Genomic DNA, 23282 nt, shown 5'->3' with positions numbered 1-23282 from the left:
ATTGTAGCCATTTTAGTGGTTTTGATTTCTGTCTCCAATGGCTAATGATGTTAGGCATCTTTTCATGTTTATAGACCAGCTATTTATCTTTGTAGAACTGTGTATTCAAATCCTTTGCCTTTTTTTAATAAACTTTTTTTTTTAAGAACAGTTCTAGGTTTACACTTAATTAAGAGGAAGGTACAGAGAGTTCCAATATACTCCCTGCCCCTACACATGCACATTCTCCTCCATTACCACCATCACCATAATGGTACAGTTTTTCACCAAGGTTGAACCTACTTTGACATATCATAATCACTCATAGCACATAGTTTCCTTAAGGGTTCTCTTTTGGTGTTGTGTGTTCAGTGGGTTTGGACAAAGGTATAATGACATATATCTATCATAGAGAATTTTCACTGCCTTGGGAATCTCCCCTCTGCCTATTTATCTCCCCTCCCACCCAACTGATTTTTTCATTGTATCTAGTTTTGGCTTTTCTAGAGTGTTAGTTGAAGTCCTACAGTGGGTAGCCTTAGATTGGCTTCTTGCACTTAGTGATATGTATTTTAGTTTACTCCATGTCTATGTATTTTAGTTTCCTCCATGTCTTTTCATGGCTTGATAATTTCTTTTTAGTACTGAGTAATAGTCTCTTGTCAGGATATACCATAGTTTGTTTATTTGTTCACCTACTGAAGGATATCTTGGTTGCTTCTAAGTTTTGGCAATTACGAATAAAGCTGTATAAACATGTATGCAGTTTTTTTGTGGACATAGTTTTCAACTCCTTTGGGTAAATAGCAAAAAGTGCAATTGCTGCATTGTATAGTTAGAGTATGTTTACTTTTTTTTTTTTAAGATTTTATTTATTTATTTGACAGAGATCACAAGTAGGCAGAGAGGTAGGTGGGGGAAGCAGCTTCCCTTCTGAGCAGAGAGCCTGACGTGGGGTCTGATCCCAGGACCCTGAGATCATGATCAAGCCAAAGACAGAGGCTTTAACCCACTGAACCACCCAGGCGCCCCTCTCCTCTGGTTCTTTTAAATTGGAAGCCGAGTCTAGAGTCGTGGTTAGTTTTTTTTTTTCTTTTTCTTAGATTTTATTTATTTATTTGACAAGGAGAGAGAGAGCGAGCAAGCATAAGCAGGGGGAATGGCAGACAGAGGGAGAGAAGCAGGCTCCCCACTGAGCAGAGAACCTGACACTGGGCTTGATTCGAGGAGCCTGGGATCAGGATCTGAGCCAAAGACAGACACATAACCGACTGAGCCATCCAGGCCCCCCTAGAATCCTGCTTAGATTAAGGTGTATGATACTCTGTATTTTAGAGGTGAGCTTATATACTTCTTATTACATCACCTGGGGAGGCACTTAAGATCAAGTTGTGAAGCTGTTGTTGATACTAGGTTTGTACTACTATTAGTTGAGCTGGTAACAGATACCTGCATTTTAAAGGTCTGTTTCTTCACTGCATTTAGCAAGTAATCTATTTGAACACAGTGGGAATATTCTGTTCCTAAAAATTGTTCTTTCTCTTAATGGTTTTAGCATTGCTTATTGATAAATGTCTGAATAAGTTATTTCACTGGGGGAGCCTTTTTTGATTTTGAAACTTTTTTTGTTCCATTTTTGCTGTATACCTTTTTTTTCTAAGTCATTTCACTCACCACTTTAATATTTAATAGTGGTGTGGGGGTATTGTTTGTGTGGCATTTTTTTTTTTTAAGATTTTATTTATTTATTTGACAGACAGAGATCACAAATAGGCAGAGAGGGAGGCAGAGAGAGAGGAGGAAGCAGGCTCCATGCTGAGCAGAGAACCTGATGCGGGGCTCAATCCCAGGACCCTGAGATCATGACCTGAGCCGAAGGCAGCGGCTTAACCCACTGAGCCACCCAGGTGCCCCATGTGTGGCATGTTTTAAAATGAAGGACAAATAAAGATAATGTAGTAGAAAATCATCAGGGCTAAAATTAAAGTCCTTGCAGTACTGGGAAGTACTGGGAAGTCAGTACTGGGTACTGGGTACTGGGAAGTTGGTACCAGGCAGGGGTGCTGAGTTTTCCCTTGTCTACTTGTTTGTTTTAATAAAAATTAGTAAATTTCCGATTATAGGCACATCTATAAATCTTTGGACTTTGGATTTTTCCAGAATTTGGAAAGTGACTTTCGCTAATGAGCTTAGAAAGTCCAGTTTTGGAGTATGAGTATTTCAGGCTCTCGGTCACTTATTTCTTGGTTGCTTAGACCCTAATAGTATTAAAGACTACAATAACTCCAGTAATAAACTGAACTGAGTTGTAAAATAGTGAGGTGAAGTGCCTGTCCTTTTAATTTGCACCTTCTTCTTTTTTATTATTCTTGGAGAAAAAAGAACATACATTTATGTTTATAAGTGATAAATTTATCAAAATTTGGTTTTTGAATAATTCTCTTTTATAGTTTAGTTCAGAACTAATAAAATATAAACATTTTCACCTCTTGCCTATAAAATTGAAGTTAGGCACATTGATGAAAATCAGAGCAACCTCACTGTGTACATTATTAATCAGGAAACCTAGACATTTATTTATTTATTTATTTATTCATCAGGGGTGGGGGGGTAGAGAGAACAACAGAGGGAATACAAGCAGGGGGAGTGGGAGAGGGAGAAGCAGGTTTACTGCTGAGCTGGGAGCTCAGTATGGGGCTAGATCCCAGGACTCTGGGATCATGACCTGAGCTGAAGGCAGACGATTAATGACTGAGCCACCCAGGCGCCCTGGCATTCATTCTTTTAATACAGTGAGAGGATTTCTGTTACTATGCAGAGATATTTGTACATCAAGGACACACTTGTACTTCTGCTGTGAGAGACTTTCTTCACTGGCCTTCAGGCTTATTTGGTGATGGTCTCCATGAAAATTCTTTCAAGTTCTTTGAGAAATACCTTTAGCTCTTCCCAGGAGTTAGTCAGTGTCTTGAGGTTTTTTTTGAAGTCAAGCCATGTGTCTGCTCATTACAAGTGGAAATAACAGTAGCAACCCTATTAAATTTCTGCATGCTAGTTCTAAAAAAGGGTATTGAAGGTTAGTTTCCTGGGTGTACCACCCTCTAACCTGACTGTGAGTAGTCCATAGTCATGTATCTTTTCAAATCTTTTCAAATGAACTTTATTTCCACACTGTTATATTTGAATGATTGAATACATTTCTCCCTGTTCTTCAGTTCTTCATCGCCATGCTGTCCTTTGAAAAGAATTCTACATTTGAGTACTTATGAATATTGACTGCATAGAAAACATGATCCTTTTAGATAATAATGGATTCAGGAATCTTTTAATTTTTTTATTATTTATTTATTTATTAAAAAATATATTTTTAAATTAACATATGGTGTATTATTAGCCCCAGGGATACAGGTCTGTGAATCGCCAGGTTTGCACACTTTACAGCACTCACCATAGCACATACCTTCCCCAGTGTTCATAACCCCACCACCCTCTCCCTACCACCACCGGCCCTGCAACCCTCAGTTTGTTTTGTGAGATTAAGAGTCTCTTATGGTTTGTCTCCCTCCCAATCCCATCTTGTTTCATTTATTCTTTTCCTACCCCCCAACGCCCTTACGTTGCATCTCCACTTTAAGATTCAGGAATCTTTTTGACTGTTTCTTCAGGAATCCATCATGTGTGAACACAGTGTGTCTGTAAAAGTGTTGGGGAAATCTAGTGGTGTGGTGAGGCCATTTTCTGTTCTAGTAGGGAGAGCTTGTGTCTCAGAGCTTTGGTTATCAGGCCTTGCTCTACTATGTCGTGGTTTGCTCTCTGACCCTGGACAACTCTGTTGATAGCTATAGGTTCTTTGTCTTGCATAACAGGGATATTATTCCACATGCCGGATTTGCTTTTATAGTCTTGTTATGGCATCTTTAAAATACTTAATAGGCTCTAGCAATATGGTATTTTAAATAATATATTATAGCTCTGTCATTCCTGAATCATTATTTTTGATGACGCATTTAATCTGCAATTTAGGAACTGATTGCCTTTTAAAGTCTCCTTTATAAGTTAATTAGCACTTAGTAATCTTTCCAGTAGAACGGCTGAAAGGTTGCTTCTTTCTCTGACCTAAAAGCCTTTTTACTCATTAGCTGAACCACTCATAATATTGTTTCTGTGGAGGAAATATGCTCTGGATTCCAGCCGGTATTCTAGAAACTTACTCTTTAGAATTAGATTAGAATAGCTCTCTCTGCTTCCCACTTCACTATCTTCCAGAATTTGGGTAGAGAAAACGACCTTTCTGGTTCTTACTGTTCTAACAATGATCAAAGTGCTTGGCACAAAATTGATTCTCCAGGAATATATCTTTGTCCCAGGCTGGATGGGCTTCTTGGGAATTAGGTTCAAAAGCAGAACACAGAGGGACAAGATTTATGCTTCTGTGGAAGACCTGGATGGAGCAAGATACTGGAGGGAGGTAGGGATGGAAACTCTAACAGCTTCCATTAGAATAGGTGAATGGTGAATGTAAAGCCAAGCATAAAGGATACAAGTGTATAGATTACAGATTGCCTTGCTGTGAAAGTTCAGGCAAGTGTGAAGATAGGTGTGTATGTGAGTGCTCCGACTTGCTGTAGTTAAAAATTGCTCTGGAGGTTGACAATAATAAGTGATTTTATTTTGTAAGTAGCACCTCCCAAAATGTTAAAACCAGTAGGTGAAAGAATGTTTGTAGGGGGGTAGAATATTCCTAAGGTGTCGTCCAAGCATCACCCATAGATTATTTGCTAAAGTAGTGAAGAAATAAACAGACCTATAAAAGGAGAAGAGATTTGTCTGTCACCAGTTCAATGACAGACATGGCCTTTTTCTTTTTTCTTGAAGAGTAGGGTGGGTTGGGTGGGATGAACGCTGGTAGAACCTTTTGTCTATTATATTCATATTTTCACATATTCATCCCCTGGCTTTTTTGGTACATGTATAAAAGTCCATACGCTTTTTTTCTCCTACAAGGTCATACATGATATGTTCCTGCCTACTTCTTCAATCTCAGCTGGTTCCATTTTCCGTTTTTCTCATTAAGTGTCAATTACACGGACTTCTTAAGTTTGTTTCTAATCTTACGGCCTTGTTTCCCATTGTTTTCCCTGTCTGGAGCTTTGTTTTCCGATCTTTGCATGCCTGGGTCTCTTGTCTTTCATGCCTCTTATAAATGTCACTTAATAGAAGCCCTCCCTCTCTGAATATGCAATGGAAACTTGCAGTTGATCTTTAACACTATTGTATTTTCTTCATATTACTACCTCTGGTTTTTTCTTTAAAAAGAAAAAACTTTTTTTTAAAAAACAAAGTCACTTCCTCTAGAATGTAAGTGGTATGAAGCCAGGGAAACGGCTTTGTTTGCTGCTTTACTCCCAGCCCCTGAAACAGTGCTTGGTACGCAGCAGGCTTTCAGTAGTTTTACTGTATAAATCTTGTTAATTAGCCACCATGTGGTTCTTTATAAAGTACTCTTTGATTAAAAATTGACTGCTTTCCTTTATGCACCAAGTACCTGTTAAGCAAGCATAGATCATGTATCTTGTTGGGCTCCTGGTACTGCAAAGTTGTGGTAGACATCAGTTCTGTCCCTCAAGGAAGACAGTATTAGATACTGATTAAGGCCAGTGGCTTTGGTGTTCAAGTCTAAGCCCTGTATTCATAGATTGTGGCCTTTGCAAGGTAAGGTCTCTGAGTCTTTAGTTTTCTGCTTAAAAGGTTGGGATAATAGTATCTACTTCTTAGAATTATTATTAGGAATAAATAAGTGAATAAAAAAAGCATTTAATACAATGCTTGGCATATAATACATATGCTCAGATATTTGTGCTTAATTTTTTTTTTAAATTTTAGCTGGCTGCTCTTCCATTTATTGGGGAAGAATCACTGAATTTGTGTTCTTCATTTAATAATAATGGTTCCTTATGAGATCTGCAGATCAGTGCTGTTCTACTCTTCTTTGTAGGAACGTATAATAGAACTGCTTGACATTTTGTCATCCACTGCATTAGCTGGACTTTGAGATGTACCTTAGTTTCAGATGTTCAAAAGTCATGCTTCTCAGACTTTGGCAGTTAGAAGATTTACCTGAAGAACTTACTAAGAACTTACACATTTTTGACCTCCAGCCCCTGTCTTCACAATGTAGGTTTGGAGAGAGAATTGGGAATTTTTATTTCTGGTATGTGTTGCTGGTGTTGACAGTCCTTGGATCACATTTTGTGTAAGACTTTTCCAGACTTGTGCTAATACCATAGCCAGTGGCCACAGGTGGCTACTGAGTACTTGAAACATGGTTAGTTCAAAATAAGATATGCTTTAAGTGTAAAATACACAGGATTTTGAAGACTTATTATTAAAAAAAAACACAGAATATCTAAATTTTTTCAAAATATTGATTATATGTTGAAATGATAATATTTTGGATATATTGAATTAAATATGATATAATCTTAAAGATAATTCCACATCTTTTCACTTTTTTTTTTAAAAGATTTTATTTATTTATTTATTTGACAGAGAGAGAGAGAGACATCACAAGTGGGCAGAAATGCAGGCAGAGAGGGGGAAGCAGGCTTCCTGCTGAGCAGGCAGCCCAATGAGCAGCTCAATCCCAAGACCCTGAGATCATGACCTGAGCCAGAGGCAGAAGCTTAACCCAATGAACCACCCAGGCGTCCCTTTTCTTTTCACTTAACATGGTTGCTAGAAAATGTAAAATTGCACACACAGTTTGCTTTTGTGCCTTGCGTTATATTTCTCCTAGACAGAAAAACATACTGCCTGTCTCCTTAAAATACCTGTAAAATGCCTTTACAGGGCTTCTGTAAAGTAAAAGGCTCTCAGGTAGCCTGTCTTTGAAATCATACATGACCAACAAGCCCTCTAAATTCACTTGTTTTCAAGTGATAACACAGAGACTTAAGTTGTTGAGGGAACTCCAAGTTAGTGAAGGGGCAGTTTATAAGGTGTCCTTCTCAGTTCTAAAATACAGACAAGAACAGACTACCAATTTAAAATCTCTACCTCCATGTCCATTGCTAATTGCTAGTATTTTGTCTGATTCCAGTTTTTGTGTTCTAGCCCTGCTTTACTAACATAGGCTTTAGAATGGTTAGTTTTCCCTGAAGTTTGTAATACTTTGGGTCATTTCTTGTTGAGTTAGCATTTGGGACCTTCTCTTGTCGTTAGTAATTGCAGTTTAATTACAACTCTTAGGAAGTGTTTGCTTTGACTATGTTTATGGATTAATGACCTATAGACTTTTACTATCTGGAACAGTTTTAAGTTTTAGATATAACTACAGTCACAAAGGCTAATTCTCAGTCATTCCTGCACTGAGGTTTATTTTCTCTTTTTAGCTTTTGATTTTAATCCTACTTCATATAAGTGTATTGTGAAGAATTATACATAATTGGGTAAGCATACTGTTTGGGGAAGATTAGAAATAATGCTGGAGAATTCAATAAATTGCTAAATGAATTTTTAGAATGGCTTCAGATGCCTTGGTTAGGATTAGATGATCCAACTCTTAAGATCCCCTTCTAACTTAGGGCTTAAATTCTTGTATTATATTTTGTATTTGTTGATTTAGTTCTTTTTTTCCCCCACAATATTTCTTGTCTATACATTGGTCTTTTACAAAAAGTGTTTTGGACATATATTTTTGGTGGCATATGAAATGGGATTCTGAGGTACTTAGCAGTGAGTCAAAGAACTTCTTTTTCATTTTTCTTCCTTTTGATCTTAACTAGGGAAAAGTAGTTAATTCTTTTTTTTTTTTTTTTTAAAGATTTATTATTTATTTGTCAGAGAGAGAGCGAGCGAGAGCAAGCACAGGCAGACACAGTGGAAGGCAGAGTCAGAGGGAGAAGCAGGCTCCCTGCGGAGCAAGGAGCCCGATGTGGGACTCGATCCCAGGACGCTGGGATCATGACCTGAGCCGAAGGCAGCTGCTCAACCAACTGAGCCACCCAGGCGTCCCAAGTAGTTAATTCTTTTATAACACTTACTAATTTCTTTTTTTTTTTAAAGATTTTATTTATTTATTTGACAGACAGAGATCACAAGTAGGCAGAGAGGCAAGCAGAGAGAGGAAGGGGAGCTCGATGGGGCTCTATCCCAGGACCCTGGGATCATGACCTGAGCCAAAGGCAGAGACTTTAACCCTTTGAGCCACCCAGGTGCCCCTACTAATTTCCTTTTAGAAACTAAGAAGCCTTTCTTTCTTCTTAGTCTAAGGCAGGCGGTGGTACTCAGAATTAAGTAACTTTGGTTTTTGTGTGTGGGCTTCTGGTTTGTTCCCAGTATACTATTATCTTCTATTTATGGAACAATGAAGGCATTTTCCATTAGAAGAAAATTGATTTGGGGATGCCTGAGTGGCTCCGTCAGTTAAGTGTCTGCCTTCAGTTCAGGTCATGATCCCAAGGTTTTGGGATCCAGTCCCACATCTTGCTCCTTGCTTAGCAGGAAGCCTGCTTCTCGCTCTGCTTGTTTCTCTCCCTGCTTGTGCGCGCTCTCTGACAAATAAATTAAAAAAAATCTTAAAAAGAAGTAAATTAATTTAAGCAAAAGCGATTTGAAGGGGTGCCTGGGTGGCTCAGTGGGTTAAGCCGCTGCCTTCGGCTCAGGTCATGATCTCAGGGTCCTGGGATTGAGCCCCGCATCAGGTTCTCTGCTCAGCAGGGAGCCTGCTTCCTCCTCTCTCTCTGCCTGCCTCTCTGCCTATTTGTGATCTCTGTCTGTCAAATAAATAAATAAAATCTTTAAAAAAAAAAAGCGCGATTTGAATTACTGGGATTTTAAAGTCAAAGTACAGGTGATACATAGTAAAAAGAGAAATCCAGCAGAAATATGCAAGAGAGGGGCACCTAGGTGGCTCAGTGGGTTAAGCCTCTGCCTTCAGCTCAAGTCATGATCTCAGGGTCCTGGGATCGGGTCCGTATTGGGCTCTCTGCTAATCGGAGAGTTTGCTTCCCCCTTCTCCTCTGCCTGCCTCTCTGCCTACCTGTGATCTCTCTCTGTCAAATAAAAAAACAAAATCTTAAACAATGTGCAAGAGTAGGTAAATAAGGGAAATATGGGAGTAATTCAGAATATTGAAGCTTTTTCTCCTTTTTGTTAGTTTTTTATGTATATTTATTCAAGTATGTTGACTTATCGTTACCAGGTTTCCATGGATCTCAATAGCGCCAGCACTGTTGTTCTTCAGGTCTTAACACAGGCCACCAGTCAGGATACTGCTGTGTTAAAACCAGCAGAGGAGCAGTTGAAACAGTGGGAGACACAGCCAGGTTTCTATTCAGTGTTGTTGGTAAGTTGTTCTAAAATAGTTTACTATTCTTTTTAATAAGATAGACACTACTGTTTTAATTGTTCTAAGAATCTACTTGTATTGGTAGTTTACTTTAGTGAAACTGATCTAAATGTCATTGCCACTCCCATTTATTAATTCTTTGAAGTTGTTGAAATGTTTGTTGATTGTTGAATACATAATTGAGCAGGCTGTTGGTCGTTTTCTGCTTGGAAGGCAACACTGCTCTACTCTTATTTTAACATGTTAATGCTGACCTCAGGATTGTAGGTAGTACACGTTTGTTCACGTTTTGTTTTCCTTTTTGCCCCAGTTAATATATGTTGTCAGAGTTGTTCAGGTCTCTCCACGCAGCATCAGCCTGGTCTACCTGGCTCACTATGTTACTTTAAAACATGGTTTTCTTTTCCCCTTCTAAGAATTTCATTTTCTTGACACATTTGGTCTTTTCCTGGGTGATAATAGAAAATAGTATAGTAATTAACAATATATGCTTTAATTAAATTTTACTAGGAGTTCAAAGGTTTTGGTTAATCAAAATTATTTTTTCGATGCCAGAATAAAAGAATGTCTTTTTGTATTGAGAGTCTTTCTTTCTTTTCTTTTTTCTGAAAATTTTAGAACTCTGGTTAATGTTTGAGATTTGCTTTTGGCAAGGGCAGGGAGGCTACCAGCTAGATCACAAACTATTGAGTTTAGGGATTGGGTTGCAAATGCAAAGTAAAACTGTTAACCGTATCTTGTGAAAATAGAAGATTATAGAAGTTGACATATATGTTTTTTACTTCATGGCTAAAATATTTGAGGTATTTGGTAAACTTAGGAATATACTGGTCATGTCTAGAGTCATACTTGATATTCTGAAAATAAAATGAAATTTGGATATTCGGCTTAGAAAAAAGGTTAAAACTCAGATTGCATAAAATTTTTTTTCTGGAAAACACTGATTTTTAAAGATACTAAGGAAAATATTCTATCCTTATTTAAATAATCCCAGTATCACTTTTGTAAAATTTGGGTGCAGTATAAATCTTTAGTATATTTTTGAGTATCCTTATTTTTTATATGCTTATTTAAATGAATATGCTGTATAATTAGTCTTGTGTTTTTTTAGGCCAAAATAGAAAACATTTCAGTGTTTCTTACTTTGGTTACTCCTGGATCTTAAAAAAAAACAATAGGCTTATAACTATTGACTTTCTGTGCAATGTATGAATTATTAATAATATTAAATGCCTAACTAATAAGCCTTTTGTTTTTATATTTATTAGCTCTACTTTTTTTTCTTAGAGGAGTAGTAAAATAGCTTTTTAAAAACTTTAAAAAATATATTTTATTTATTTCTTTGACACAGAGAGAGCACTAGTAGGCAGAGTGGTAGGCACAGGGAGAGGTAAAAGCAGGCCTCCTGCCAAGCAGGGAGCCCGATGTGGGGCTTGATACCAGGACCCTGGAATCATGACCTGAGCTGAAGGCAGCCATTAAACCAACTGAACCACTCAGGCGCCTCAGTAAAATTGCTTTAGGTGGAGTAGATTGTATTTATATTAGACGGAAAACCCAAGTTAAAGGCAGTAATTTTTAGTTTTTTCCTCTACTCACTGTCTTGGCACTTTTAAATCTTTTTTTTTTTTTTTTTTTAAGATTTTATTTATTTATTTGACAGAGAGAGATCACAAGTAGGCAGAGAGGCAGGCAGAGAGAGAGGAGGAAGCAGGCTCCCTGCTGAGCAGAGAACCCGATGCGGGGCTCGATCCCAGGACCCCGAGATCATGACCCGAGCCGAAGGCAGTGGCTTAACCCACTGAGCCACCCGGGCACCCCTGTCTTGGCACTTTTCATCTGTTGTAGCCTTAGCTGTTCTTTCTAGTTTGGAGATCATGAGGTTGTATATTTGATCCTCAGATTTGTGTTCCAGTTTTACTGTTCAAAATTTCTTAAGGAATATTTCTACTTGGGTTCACACCTGCAGCTTGACTTTCCTTGGTTACCTCAGTGTAGCCGAGACAGGCTGATACCCACCATCTTTCCATAGTATTTGCACATTACCTCCATTCATTTGTTCATTCGCTCCGTGGATATTTATGACAGTCTATTGTGGAAGGTAGACATGTTAAGCATTAAAATCGAATGTGATTAATATGGTGGGAAAAGTCCATTCTTTTCAAGGATGACCTAAAAGAAGATCTCTGACTAGTTTTCAGGGGTATTAAGGATTAAGTGGGCATTACACAACTATCCTTGTAATTCTTTTTCTTTTTTTCCTATATGTACATGATTTTCTAAAAATGGAATTATAGTATAGATACCTGTTTTTGATAGTTTATATGTAGTGTTTTTCTGTGGTAAGGAACATAAATCTACAATATTGTTTTTGATTTTGATATTTTCCCACACAAGGTTGTGTTTAAGAGGTCACCTCTGGGGATTTGAGTTGTTTTTGGTCTGAGGTGTAGTGCAGTTTCAGTCAGTTGCATATTCCTAAGCTTGCCCTATGTACCCACTATTCTAGTTTTTTTTTTTTTTAAGATACGTTTTTTATAAGGGAATAAAACACTTTAATTCATTTATGTTATGTTTTAAATTACAATGTTAATATCTGTTTTATTTTGATTTCCATACACAAATATGTTATACAATTTTTGGTAATGTTAAATTTTTGGTAAAAATGTGTAGAAGTCACAGAACAATTGTGATTTTTACCTTGATGATTAAGATCTTGTTGCATGTTTAGCTTGCATAGTCATTTTTATGCTTTCTCAGTGCTCCGCACAAACAAGGACTGCCTGTATTTGGGTTAATGTTCTGCTCTCAAACTTAATTGTAAGCATAATTGATAAGGAGGATACTTTGAAATAGTTCATTTCATAGCCTGTGCTAAGAACCCAGGGGCTTTGATTCCTTAGAATTTTTAATTATATGCTTTGATGGGTCTTTTTTTTTTTTAATTGAAAACATGTTTATTTCAGTGTTTTATATTTGTGTGGGTTGTGATACATGATTAGGTTGTTTCTGAGTTTAATTTTTAAAAGAAATTTTTAATTTTTTAATAAACATATAATGTATTATTAGCCCCAGGGGTACAGGTCTGTGAATCGCCAGGTTTACACACTTCACAGCTCTGAGTTTAATTTTTTTTTTTAAGATTTTATTTATTTATTTGTCAGAGATAGAGGGAGAGAGCGAGTGAGCACAGGCAGACAGAGAGGCAGGCAGAGGCAGAGGGAGAAGCAGGTTCCCTGCCGAGCAAGGAGCCCTATATGGGACTCGATCCCAGGACGCTGGGATCATGACCTGAGCCGAAGGCAGCTGCTTAACCAACTGAGCCACCCAGGCGTCCCTGAGTTTAATTTTTTATTCAAAATATTTTCAGACATACCTAATGGTAGTCTAGTTTAATGAGTCCCAAATATTTATTACTCACCTTAAAAAATTAACATAACTTCTTCTAGGTGTGCTTTCTCATGAACTGTAGAGCTATAAATACTTAGAATACATGATCGCTCTAGTGATAAAATTTAAGTGAAACATTTAAAGTATTATCCATACTTCATTATGGGTATAGAATTTAACTTATGGCATGTTTATTTTAATATTATGCTTTTTATTTACAGAATATTTTCACAAACCACACTCTGGATATAAATGTAAGGTGGCTTGCTGTGCTGTATTTTAAGAATGGAATTGATCGTTACTGGAGACGTGTAGCGCCTCAGTAAGTTCCCTCACCCTTCCTTTTCCAGTGTAATCCTTTCCAGATTCAGGGAGGTATAAGAATGTTCTTGTTAATCTTTATTCTACATGTGGCAGAATGCATTTGTGCTTATTTCAACACACATACTAAAATTGGAACAGTACAGGGAAGGTTAGCATGGTCCCTGTGTAGGATGACATTTGTGTTTGTGAAGTGTTTGATATTTTAAAGAAAAATGCGTTAACTACTAAAGAAATAAATTGTTCTGCGTAAGTCAGTGTTCTTATTAATGCTTTTCTCCATGAGCTTTTTAAAAATCTTTTAAAAAAATTTATTATTATTATTATTTTAAAGATTTTATTCACTTGACAGAGATCACAAGTAGGCAGAGAGGCAGGCAGAGAGAGAGGGGGAAGCAGGCTCCCAGCTAAGCAGAGAGCCTGATGCAGGGCTCGACCTCAGGACCCTGGGACCAGGACCTGAGCTGAAGGCAGAGGCTTAACCTACTGAGCCACCCAGGCGCCCCTCCATGAGTTTTTTTATTTGGGAAGGGATGTTATGGATTTTTTGTCCTCTGCTTTTGAGGATATCTAATATTAGGGGCAAAGAACAAATGCTGAGTGAATGAGTCATGTTAAAAAGTCTTTTTTTTTTTTTTTTTTTTTTTTTTTTTTTTTTTAGTAAGAGAAGTATGAACTTAGTTAGGATTTTAAAAGAAAAAAGTCATTGAGAAGGAAATCCCAGGTCATTTCTGAGCCAACTAGATGTTAATTTCCAAGTCTTAGGCATAATTTTCTTTGTGGTAGAAATGGGGTAGTAGACATTTGTAATCTCATCAGATTCAGTTGCAGTTGTTCCATAGATGGTTAAGCGAACAGATTTCTCTTAATAACTAATTAATTACATGTTATATAGTTGTTGGAAATACAATGTAGACATGGCTATGAAATTTGTTTGATGGTGAACTTTCCAAAGAGGTAACATTGTCTCTGTTTTCCAGTAGATGGCACTGTAGCTCTTTATGTTCCACATTTGTTAAGTCCTTTAAAAAACTGTAAACCTTTCAAAAGACTTCAAGGTACATATAAAATATGGCCTTGAATAATATCAGAAGGGCCTAGAATGTTTTAAGGCTGCACTTAGGATACTGTAATGTAATGCAAACCCTTTGTCTGATTTTAGAATTCATAATTTTAAGAGAAATGAAGTATTTAGTGATGAGATTTTGTGTGACATAGTTCACTACTGGAACCATCCTGTGGTGCATACTTCTCTCCTGCTGTGTCCAGTTACATTTTAGGTGGCTCCCAAAGTTCATTTCATTCTTGCAGTTTTATGGAGAATTTGGTTATAAATGACAGTTTTGGAAGGGAGCATAAATTATGATTAAATATTTCAGATTGTACTTTCACATAAGGAATTAGAAACTGGAATTTAGTTTACGTATTGAGATAGAGGCCAGAAAGAAGATGAATGCACCAAGGGAGCAGGTAAGAATGTGCTTAGAAGGAGAACAGGGGAGCAAAAATTAGTTAACTCATTTAAATATAGCACACTTAAAATATCTGCTTATTTGTGTTCTTGTCGAAGTTTTATGTAGTTCATGCCTCTACCACTATTTTCACGGAATGTGGACTAATTTAAGCTTATATATTATTACTATAAATAGTGCAATTTTAACTGTATCCTAATTAATTAGATACTCTACAGTTTCTGCTTGGAGGATAATCTGAATTCATTTGATGATAGTAAGTATATGAAATTAATGGTGCATTAGGAACTGTTTTCTCTAGATTAATGGCTTGTTTCTTTATCATATATGTATGTTTTGCATATTCACTTTCTATTTTGGTAGCTAATCATTATATTATATTCTCTTTGTTTAAAATTTTGAAAACTCTTGAACCTGGCTTCCTGACATAGAAGAAAACTTGAATTTCAAGGCTGAAGCAAAAGATTTTAGTAGAAAACATGATTTTGTGGGTTTGATGATATACGGGAGCTCTCAAAGTTGGAAAGTACTGCACAGTTCTTCTTAAAGAGATCCTCTCTCATGGGAAAGCATAGGCTTGCCTTAGGCATTCATTCTTTTCACTTGAATGTTTATCTTAATCTTGTTTGCTTATTTGTTTACTCACCTTAAATAAATCCCTGTCAAGGTTTAAAAAGCTTTTATGAAAGTGTAATACATAACATAACTAAAAAAGTGCGCAAATGGTGGTGTGGTTAGAATGTTGGTAATGTGGCCACATCCATGTAACTGTCCCTTGGAACCAGGTGAAACATGACTGCTGCCCAAGCAGCCTCCCGCCTGCCCTTCACTGTTACCTTTGCACCCCCTCTCCAGTAGCATTTGACATCTCTCACTACAGATTGGCTTTATCTGTTTCTGAACTTCATACAAATGGAAATCTTACCTTATGTTATTTTTGTGTCTTTTAACGTATCTGTTTGTTCTACTGTTGATGGGCATTAAGGTTGTTCTTAGTTTTTGGCTATTAAAAATAGTGCTTCTTTGAAAACTTTCACATTTCATATTGCACATAAGTGTGCATTTTATGGTCATGTATGGCCAGATGTCTATTCAGCTTCAGTAGATGCCGTCACTTGGTTTTCAAAGTGTTAGTACTAATCTCCACTCCTACCAGCAGTCATATCAGTGTCAGCCTTTGCTCCACATTGTCCTAGCGTGCTTCGTCTTACCTGTCATTTAGGTAGCCTTTCCATTTTTCTGATGAACAGCGAGTACCCTTTTCATATACTTATTATTCATTTGTATATCCTCTTTTATGAAGGGCCTGCCATTTGTACATAAAAAAATGGGGTATCTTACCGATTTGTGAGACTTTTTTTTTTTTTTAAAGATTTTATTTATTTATTTGACAGAGAGAGATGACAAGCAGGCAGAGAGGCAGGCAGAGAGAGGAGGAAGCAGGCTCCCCGCCGAGCAGAGAGCCCCACGCGGGGCTCGATCCCAGGACCCTGAGATCATGACCTGAGCCGAAGGCAGTGGCATAACCCACTGAGCCACCCAGGCGCCCCTGATTTGTGAGACTTTGTATATGTTTTAGACTTAGGTCCTTTGTTTAAACTACGTATTGAAAATATTTCCTCCTGCTTTGTCATGTGCCTTTCAGTTTCTTACGTTTTTGAATGAAGAGAAATTTTTGATTTTAATGAGGTTCAATTTAGCTAGTTTTATTTTCTTTTGGGGCCCATTTGGAAACATTTTGTTCATTCCAAGATTATAAAAATAATCTGTGTTTTCTGCTAGAAGCTTTGTTTTATGTCTCACATCTCCATGTATATTCTCTCTCTGGAAATGATTTCCTCGCAAGGTGTATATGCGAAGGAGGGGCAGTAGCAGTTACTCTTGTCCTGTCCCATTTCAGTGGTTCCCTTAGAAATCAGGCGTCATGCCTGTAATGATCTGTTTTGGGATTCTCTAATTTGTCCTCTGGTGTTTCAGTCTTTGCTTTAGTTGTTATACTTCATAAGCCTTGATTACTTCCTATTACTTTTTTGGATTTTATTTGCAGTTTTCTAGTTTTTTTGAAATGGAAGCTTCAGTAATTGATTTTTACTTCTTATGTATGCATTTGAAAGATTAGGGCTTTTCTTATAATCTTAGGTTTAACTCAGTTTTGTTAAAATTCAGTTAAAGGGTACTTTAAAATGCCTCCTGTGATTTCTTTTTAGACCTATGGGTTAACTAGAAATACATTGCTTAATTTCTGGCATGTGGGGCTTTTGTGTGTGTGTGTGTGTGTGTGTGTGTGTGTGTGTTTGTTACTGATTTCATTCTTTGAAATTTGCTGTCTTGTTTAGTAATCTCAGCATATGGTATTCTGGTAAATATTTTATGTGCCTCTGAGAGCAATGTGTGTTTTGCCATTGTGGATGTAATGTTTGATATATGTCAGGTCACATTTATCACTTCTGCTATTCACGTCTTCTGTATCCTTATTGTTTTTATTGCTACTTTTCCATCATTTTCTGAGGGAGGTAGGTTAATCTCAAGGTATGATTATGGACTTGGCTATTTTGTTCTTTACATTGTGTTTTTGCTCTATGTAAATTGAGGCTATTCTATTCAGATCATGTAAGTTAAGGGTCATTATGTTTTTGTGGAATTGATCTTGTCCTCAGGAGATGTTCCTCTTTATATCCAAATAATAATCCAAAGATTATTCACAAAATTTTTTGTTACTAAATTTTTCCCCCAAGGACACTTTTATTACCCAACTGATTTTTTTTTTTAGAGCTTTTGATAAGTATCCTTGACTTATTAGAGCCTATCCTTATATTAGTAGTTTACTTTTTCTAGGTAATATAAGAACCTCATAATACTTTGACTCCATTTATGCCTTCTTATCTTTTACTTTTGTTGTGGTGGAATACTTTAATTCTACATATATTTTAAACTCTACAACGTACTGTTTTTGTTTTTTAAAGATTTTATGTATTTGACAGAGAGAGTGAGATCACAAGTAGGCAGAGAGGCAGGCAGAGAGAGAGGGGGAAGCAGGTTTCTTCCTGAGCAGAGAGCCCGATATGGAGCTCAATCCCAGGACCCTGGGATCATGACCTGAGCTGAAGGCAGAGGCTTAACCCACTGAGCCACCTAGGTGCCTCATGATATACTGTTTTATATTATTTTGCCACTAGTATTCCTTTTTTTAAAAAATAAGTTCTGGTATAGTTAAAATACAGTGTTAAATTACTTTCAGTTATATAATACAGTGATTCAGCAATTCTGTACATTACTCAGTACTCATCATGATAAGTGTACTCTTATTCCCCTTCATCATAATCATATCACCCATTCCCCCAACCTTCTCCCCTCTAGTAACCACCAGTTTTTTCCCTGTCTTTAAGATTGCTCCTTGGTTTGTCACTCTTGTTCTTTGTTTTGTTTCTTAAATTACATATATGAGTGAAATCCTGTGGTATTTTTCTTTCTCATGCTGGCTAATTTGGCAAAGCATTATACTCTGGATTCAGCCATGTTGTTGTAAACATGAAGATTTCATTCTGCTTTATGGTCAAGTAGTATTCTGGTGTTTGTACCACATCGTCTTTTAGTCATCTGTCAGTAGACATTTTGGTTGTTGTAAACAATGCTTCAGTAAACCTAGAGGTGCAAATAACTTTTTGAATTTGTGTCTTTGTAGTCTTTGTGTAAATAGCCAGTGGCAGAATTATTGCATTGTATGGTAATTCTGTATTTACTTTTTTGTGGAAACACCATACTGTTTTCTGTAGTGTCTGGACCATTTTGCATTCCCATCACCAGTGCATGAGGGTTCCTTTTTCTCCACATCCTGGTGAACACCTGTTTTTGATTTTTAACCATTTCTGATAGGTATGAGAGGTGAAGTCTCATTGTGGTTTTAATTTGCATTTTTCTGATGGTTAGAGATGTTGAGCATCTTTTTCATGTGTCTGTTGGCCATCTCTCTGTTTTCTTTGGAAAAATGTCTTTTCATGTCTTCTTCCCATGTTTTGATTGGATTATTTGGCTTTTTTAATGTGTTCTTTTTTTTTTTTAATCTTTATCTGTTTATTTATTTATTTATTTATTTTAGAATTTATTTACTTATTTGACAGAGATCACAAGTAGGCAGAGAGACAGGCAGGCAGAGAGAGAGGAGGAAGCAGGCTCCCCCTAATTAGAGAGCCTGATGTGGGACTCGATCCCAGGACCCTGAGATCTTGACCTGAGCTGCAGGCATAGGCTTAACTCACTGCGCCCCCCAGGTGCCCCTGTTTAAGTTCCTTATAGATTTTGAATAAGGGGATGGATTCTAATCAGAAAACTGTCAGATTCCAATTGGAAAACTACCAGTTAATACCATTTCCCAATATCTTCTCCTATTCAGAATGTTGCCTTTTACTTTTATTAATTGATTCCTTCTCTCTGCAGGAGCTTTTTATTTTCTTGTAGTCCCATTAGTTTATTTTTGTTTTTGTTTACTTTTCCTCAGGAGGAACATATAGAAAAACTTTGCTATGCCCAATGTCAGAGAAGTTACTGCCTGTGCTCTCTTGTGGGATTTTTTATAGTTACAGATTTTTTATGATTTAGTTCTTTAAGCCATTCTGAGTTTAGTTGTGGGTGGTGTGAGAAAGTGGTCCGGTTTCATTCTTTCCTGTGTAGCTGTCCCTAGTTTTCCTAGCACCATTTGTTGAAGACACTGTCTTTTTCCCACTGCACCTTCCTGCCTCCTTTGCCAAAGATTAATTGACGCTTTAATTGTGGGTTTCTTTCTGAGCTCTCTTTTCTGTTCCATATGTCTGCTGATGTATGTGTCTGTTTTGGGGCCATTACCATACCAGTTTGATTATTACAGCTTTGTAGTGTATCTTGAAACCAGGGATTATAATACTTCCAGTTTTGTCCTTTTTCACATACTGTAGCAGTCTTGGGCTACTTAGAATCTTTTGTGGTTCAGTACAGATTTTAGGATTATTTGTTCTAGGTCTGTGAAAAAATGCTTTTGGTATTTTGATAGGGATTGCATTCAGTCTGTAGATTGCTTTGGGTAGTATGGACATTTTGAGAATATTTGTTCTCCCAATCCATGAGCGTGGAATATCTTTCCATTTCTTTGTGTCCTCTTCAATTTCTTTCATCAGTGTTTTACAGTTTTCATAGTACAGGTCGTTCATCTCCTTGGCTAAGTTTATTCCTAGGTATTTTGTTATTTTTGATGCAGTTATAAATAGGATTTTAAAAATTTCTCTTTTTCCTACTTATTATTTGCTTCTAGAAACAGTCCAGATTACTGTATGTTGATTTTGTATCCTGCTTCTACTGAATCTGTATGAGTTCTTATAGTTTTTTGGGGGAGTCCTTAGGGTTTTCTATGTGTAGTATCCTGTCATCTGCAGATAGTGAAAGTTGTTCTTCCTTACCAGTTTGCAGGTCTTTTATTTCTTTTTCTTGTCTGATTGTTACAGCTAGGTCTTTTCAGTACTGTGTTGAATAAAATTTGTGAGTGGACATTCTTATCTCGTTCCTGATCTCAGGGGAAAAGCTTTCAGTTTTTTGCCACTGAAGATGATGTTAGTTCTGGGTTTTTCATAGATGGTCTTTATTATGTTGAGGTATGTTCTCCCTGAACCTATTTTGTTGAGGGTTTTTATCACGAATGATTGTTGTGCTTTGACAAACGCTTCTGCATTTACTGAAAGGATTACATGGTTTTTATCCATTCTCTTACTGATGTCATGTATCATGTTGCTTGATTTGTGAATACTGAAACGCCTTTGTGTCCCAGAAATAGATTCCAACAGATTGTGGCAAATGAGTTGTTAATGTATGGTTGGATTTGGTTTGCTAATATTCCGTTGAGGCTTTTGTGTTCTATGTTCATCAGAGATTTTGGCCTGTAGTTGTCTTTTTTTGTATTGTCTTCATTTCATTTTACTATTAGGGTAATGCTGGTTTCATAGAGTGAATCTAGAAGCTTCCTTCCTCCCTTGTTTGGAATAGTTTGAGAAGAATGGGTATTAACCTTTCCTTTAAGTGTTTGATAGAATTTCCTATGAAGCCATCCTACACTTTTGCTTGTAGGGAGTTTTTTGATTACTGATTCAATTTCATTCCTGGCAATCAGTCTTTTAAAAAAATTGTAATTTCTTCCTGATTAAGTTTATTTTATTTATTATTTATTTTTAAAAGATTTTATTTATTTATTTGACAGATAGAGATCACAAGTAGGCAGAGAGGCAGGCAGAGAGAGAGAGAGAGAGGAGGAAGCAGGCTTCCCGCTGAGCAGAGAACCCGACTCGGGGGTCTATTCCAGGAGCCTGGGATCATGACCTGAGCCGAAGGCAGAGGTTTTAACCCACTGAGCCACCCAGGCGCCCCTCCTGATTCGGTTTTGAGAAGTTACATATTTCTAGGAATTTATCCATTTTCTTCTAAGTTGTCCATTTTGTTGGCAGTTAATTTTTCATAATGTTCTCTTTTAATATTTTGTATTTCTGTGGTGCTAGTTATTCTCATTAATTTCTTTCTTTCTTTTTTTTTTTTTAAGATTTTATTTATTTATTTGACACAGAGATCACAAGTAGGCAGAGAGGCAGGCAGAAAGAGGAGGTAGCAGGCTCCCCGCTGAGCAGAGAGCCCTATGCGGAGCATCAATCCCAGGACCCCAGTATCATGACCTGACCCAAGGCAGAGGCTTTAACCAACTGAGCTACCCAGGCACCCCTTCTCATTCATTTCTGATTTTGAGTCCTCTCTCTTCTTTTTCTTGTCTGGCTAGAGGTTTATCAGTTTTGTTGATCTTTTCAAAGAATGCCCACGTGGCTTCATTGATATGTTCAATTTTTTTTTTTTCCTATTTCATTTATTTCTGCTCCAATCTTTACTTCTTGCTTCTGCTGGTTGGGGTTTTGTTTGTTTGTTTTCTAGCTCTTTTAGATGTAAGGTTAGGTTACTTATTTGAGACTTTCCTGGCTTCTTGAAGTAGGCCTGTGTGACTATGGACTTCCTTCCTAGTACAGCTTTTGCTGCATCCCAAAGATTTTGGACCATTGTGTTTTCATTTTCATGTTTATGCATTTTTTAAATTTCCCCTTTGATTCCTTAGTTGACCCATTAATTGATTAGTAGTATGTTATTTAACTTCCCTGTATTTGTGTTCTTTCTAGATTTCTTCTTAAGATTGATTTATAGTTTCATAGCGTTGTGCTCAGAAAGGATGCCTGGTATGACTTCTGTCTTTTTGAATTTGTTGAGGCCTGTTTTGTGGCCTAGTATGTGATCTATTCTGAAGATCAGGTTCCATGTGCACTTGAAAAGAATGTGTATTCTGCTGCTTTGGGATGGAATGTTCTGAACATATCTCTTTGGTCTTTTTGGTCCAGTGTTTCATATAGAATTACTGTGCCCTTGTTGATTTTTCTGTTTTGATTGCTGGGTCGTAGGGTAGCTCTATATTCAATTTTTTGAGGAACCTCCATACTGTTTTCCAGAGTGGCTGCACCAGCTTGCATTCTCACTAATAGTGTAGGAGGGTTCCCCTTTCTCTGCATCCTCAGCAACATCTTTTGTTTCCTGACATACTAATTTTAGCCATTCTGACTGGTGTGAGGTGGCATCTCAGTGTGGCTTTGATTTGTATGTCCCTGATGCCAAGTGATGTGGAGCACTTTTTCATGTGTCTGTTGGCCATCTGGATGTCTTCTTTGCAGAAATGTCTGTTTCTTTAAAGATTTTATTTATTTATTTGACAGAGAGAGATCACAAGTAGGCAGAGAGGCAGGCAGAGGGAGAGAGGAGGAAGCAGGCTCCCCACTGAGCAGAGAGCCCGATGCGGGACTCGATCCCAGGACCCTGAGATCATGACCTGAGCCGAAGGCAGTAGCTTAACCCACTGAGCCACCCAGGCGCCCCAGAAATGTCTGTTTCTTGATTGGATTATTTGTTCTTTGTTGAGTTTGAAAAGTTCTTTATAGATTTTGGATACTAGCCCTTTGATACATCATTCGCAAATAACTTCTCCCATTCTTTCGGTTGTTTTTTGGTTTTGTTGACTTTTTCCTTTGCTGTGCAAAAGCTTTTGATTTTGATGAAGTCCAGTAGTTCATTTTTGCTTTTGCTTTCCTTGACTTTGGTGATGTTTCTAGGAAGAAGTTGGGGCGGCTGAGGTCGAATAAGTTAATGCCTGTGTTCTCCTCAAGGATTTTGATAGATTCTTGTCTCACATTGAATCTTTCATCTATTTTGAACCTATTTTTGTGTGTGGTGTAAGGAAGTGGTCCAGTTCCATTCTTCTGCATGGGGCTGTCCAATTTTCCCAACACCATTTGTTGAAGAGACTGTCTTCTTTCCGTTGGACATTCTTCCCTGCTTTGTCAAAGATGAGTTGACCATAGAGTTGAGGGTCCATTTCTGGAGTCCCTATTCGGTTCCATTGACCTATGTGTCTGTTTTTGTGCAAGTACCATACTGTCTTGATGATGACAGCTTTGTAATAGAGCTTGAAGTCTGGAATTGTGATGCTGCCAGCTTTGATTTTCTTCTTCAACATTCTTATTCAGGGTCTTTTCTGGTTTCATATAAATTTTAGGATTATTCTATTTCTTTGAAATAAGTTGATGGTGTTTTGATAGGAATTGCATTAAATGTGTAGATTGCTCTAGGTAGCATAGACATTTTCACAGTATTTGTCTTCCCATCCATGAGCATGAAACATTTTTCCATTTCTTTGTGTCTTCCTCAATTTCTTTCATGAGTATTCTATAGCT

The 23282-nt window shown here is 37.2% G+C and overlaps 1 protein-coding gene and 1 non-coding gene across 5 annotated transcripts in view; both read left to right on the top strand.

Moving 5' to 3' along the window:
- Nucleotides 1–23282, top strand: part of IPO11 (importin 11) — a 209898-nt gene that overhangs the window by 14651 nt on the left and 171965 nt on the right. For all 4 annotated transcript variants that reach the window (XM_045075289.1, XM_045075288.1, XM_045075290.1 and 1 more), the window contains exons 2-3: nucleotides 9182–9325; nucleotides 12940–13040. In XM_045075289.1, the coding sequence (XP_044931224.1) occupies nucleotides 9188–9325; nucleotides 12940–13040 (239 nt within the window). In that variant the 5' untranslated portion in view covers nucleotides 9182–9187. The remainder of the gene's footprint in view (nucleotides 1–9181; nucleotides 9326–12939; nucleotides 13041–23282) is intronic.
- Nucleotides 13145–13247, top strand: LOC123390877. The gene has a single exon (XR_006605467.1). It is a non-coding gene; the product is annotated as a U6 spliceosomal RNA (small nuclear RNA).

Source organism: Mustela putorius, unplaced genomic scaffold (genome assembly GCF_011764305.1).
Source record: "Mustela putorius furo isolate JIRA1106 unplaced genomic scaffold, ASM1176430v1.1 tig00000145_pilon_pilon_pilon, whole genome shotgun sequence".
Classification (NCBI taxonomy): Eukaryota; Metazoa; Chordata; class Mammalia; order Carnivora; family Mustelidae; genus Mustela; species Mustela putorius.
This window is presented reverse-complemented; position numbering and strand designations above follow the sequence as displayed.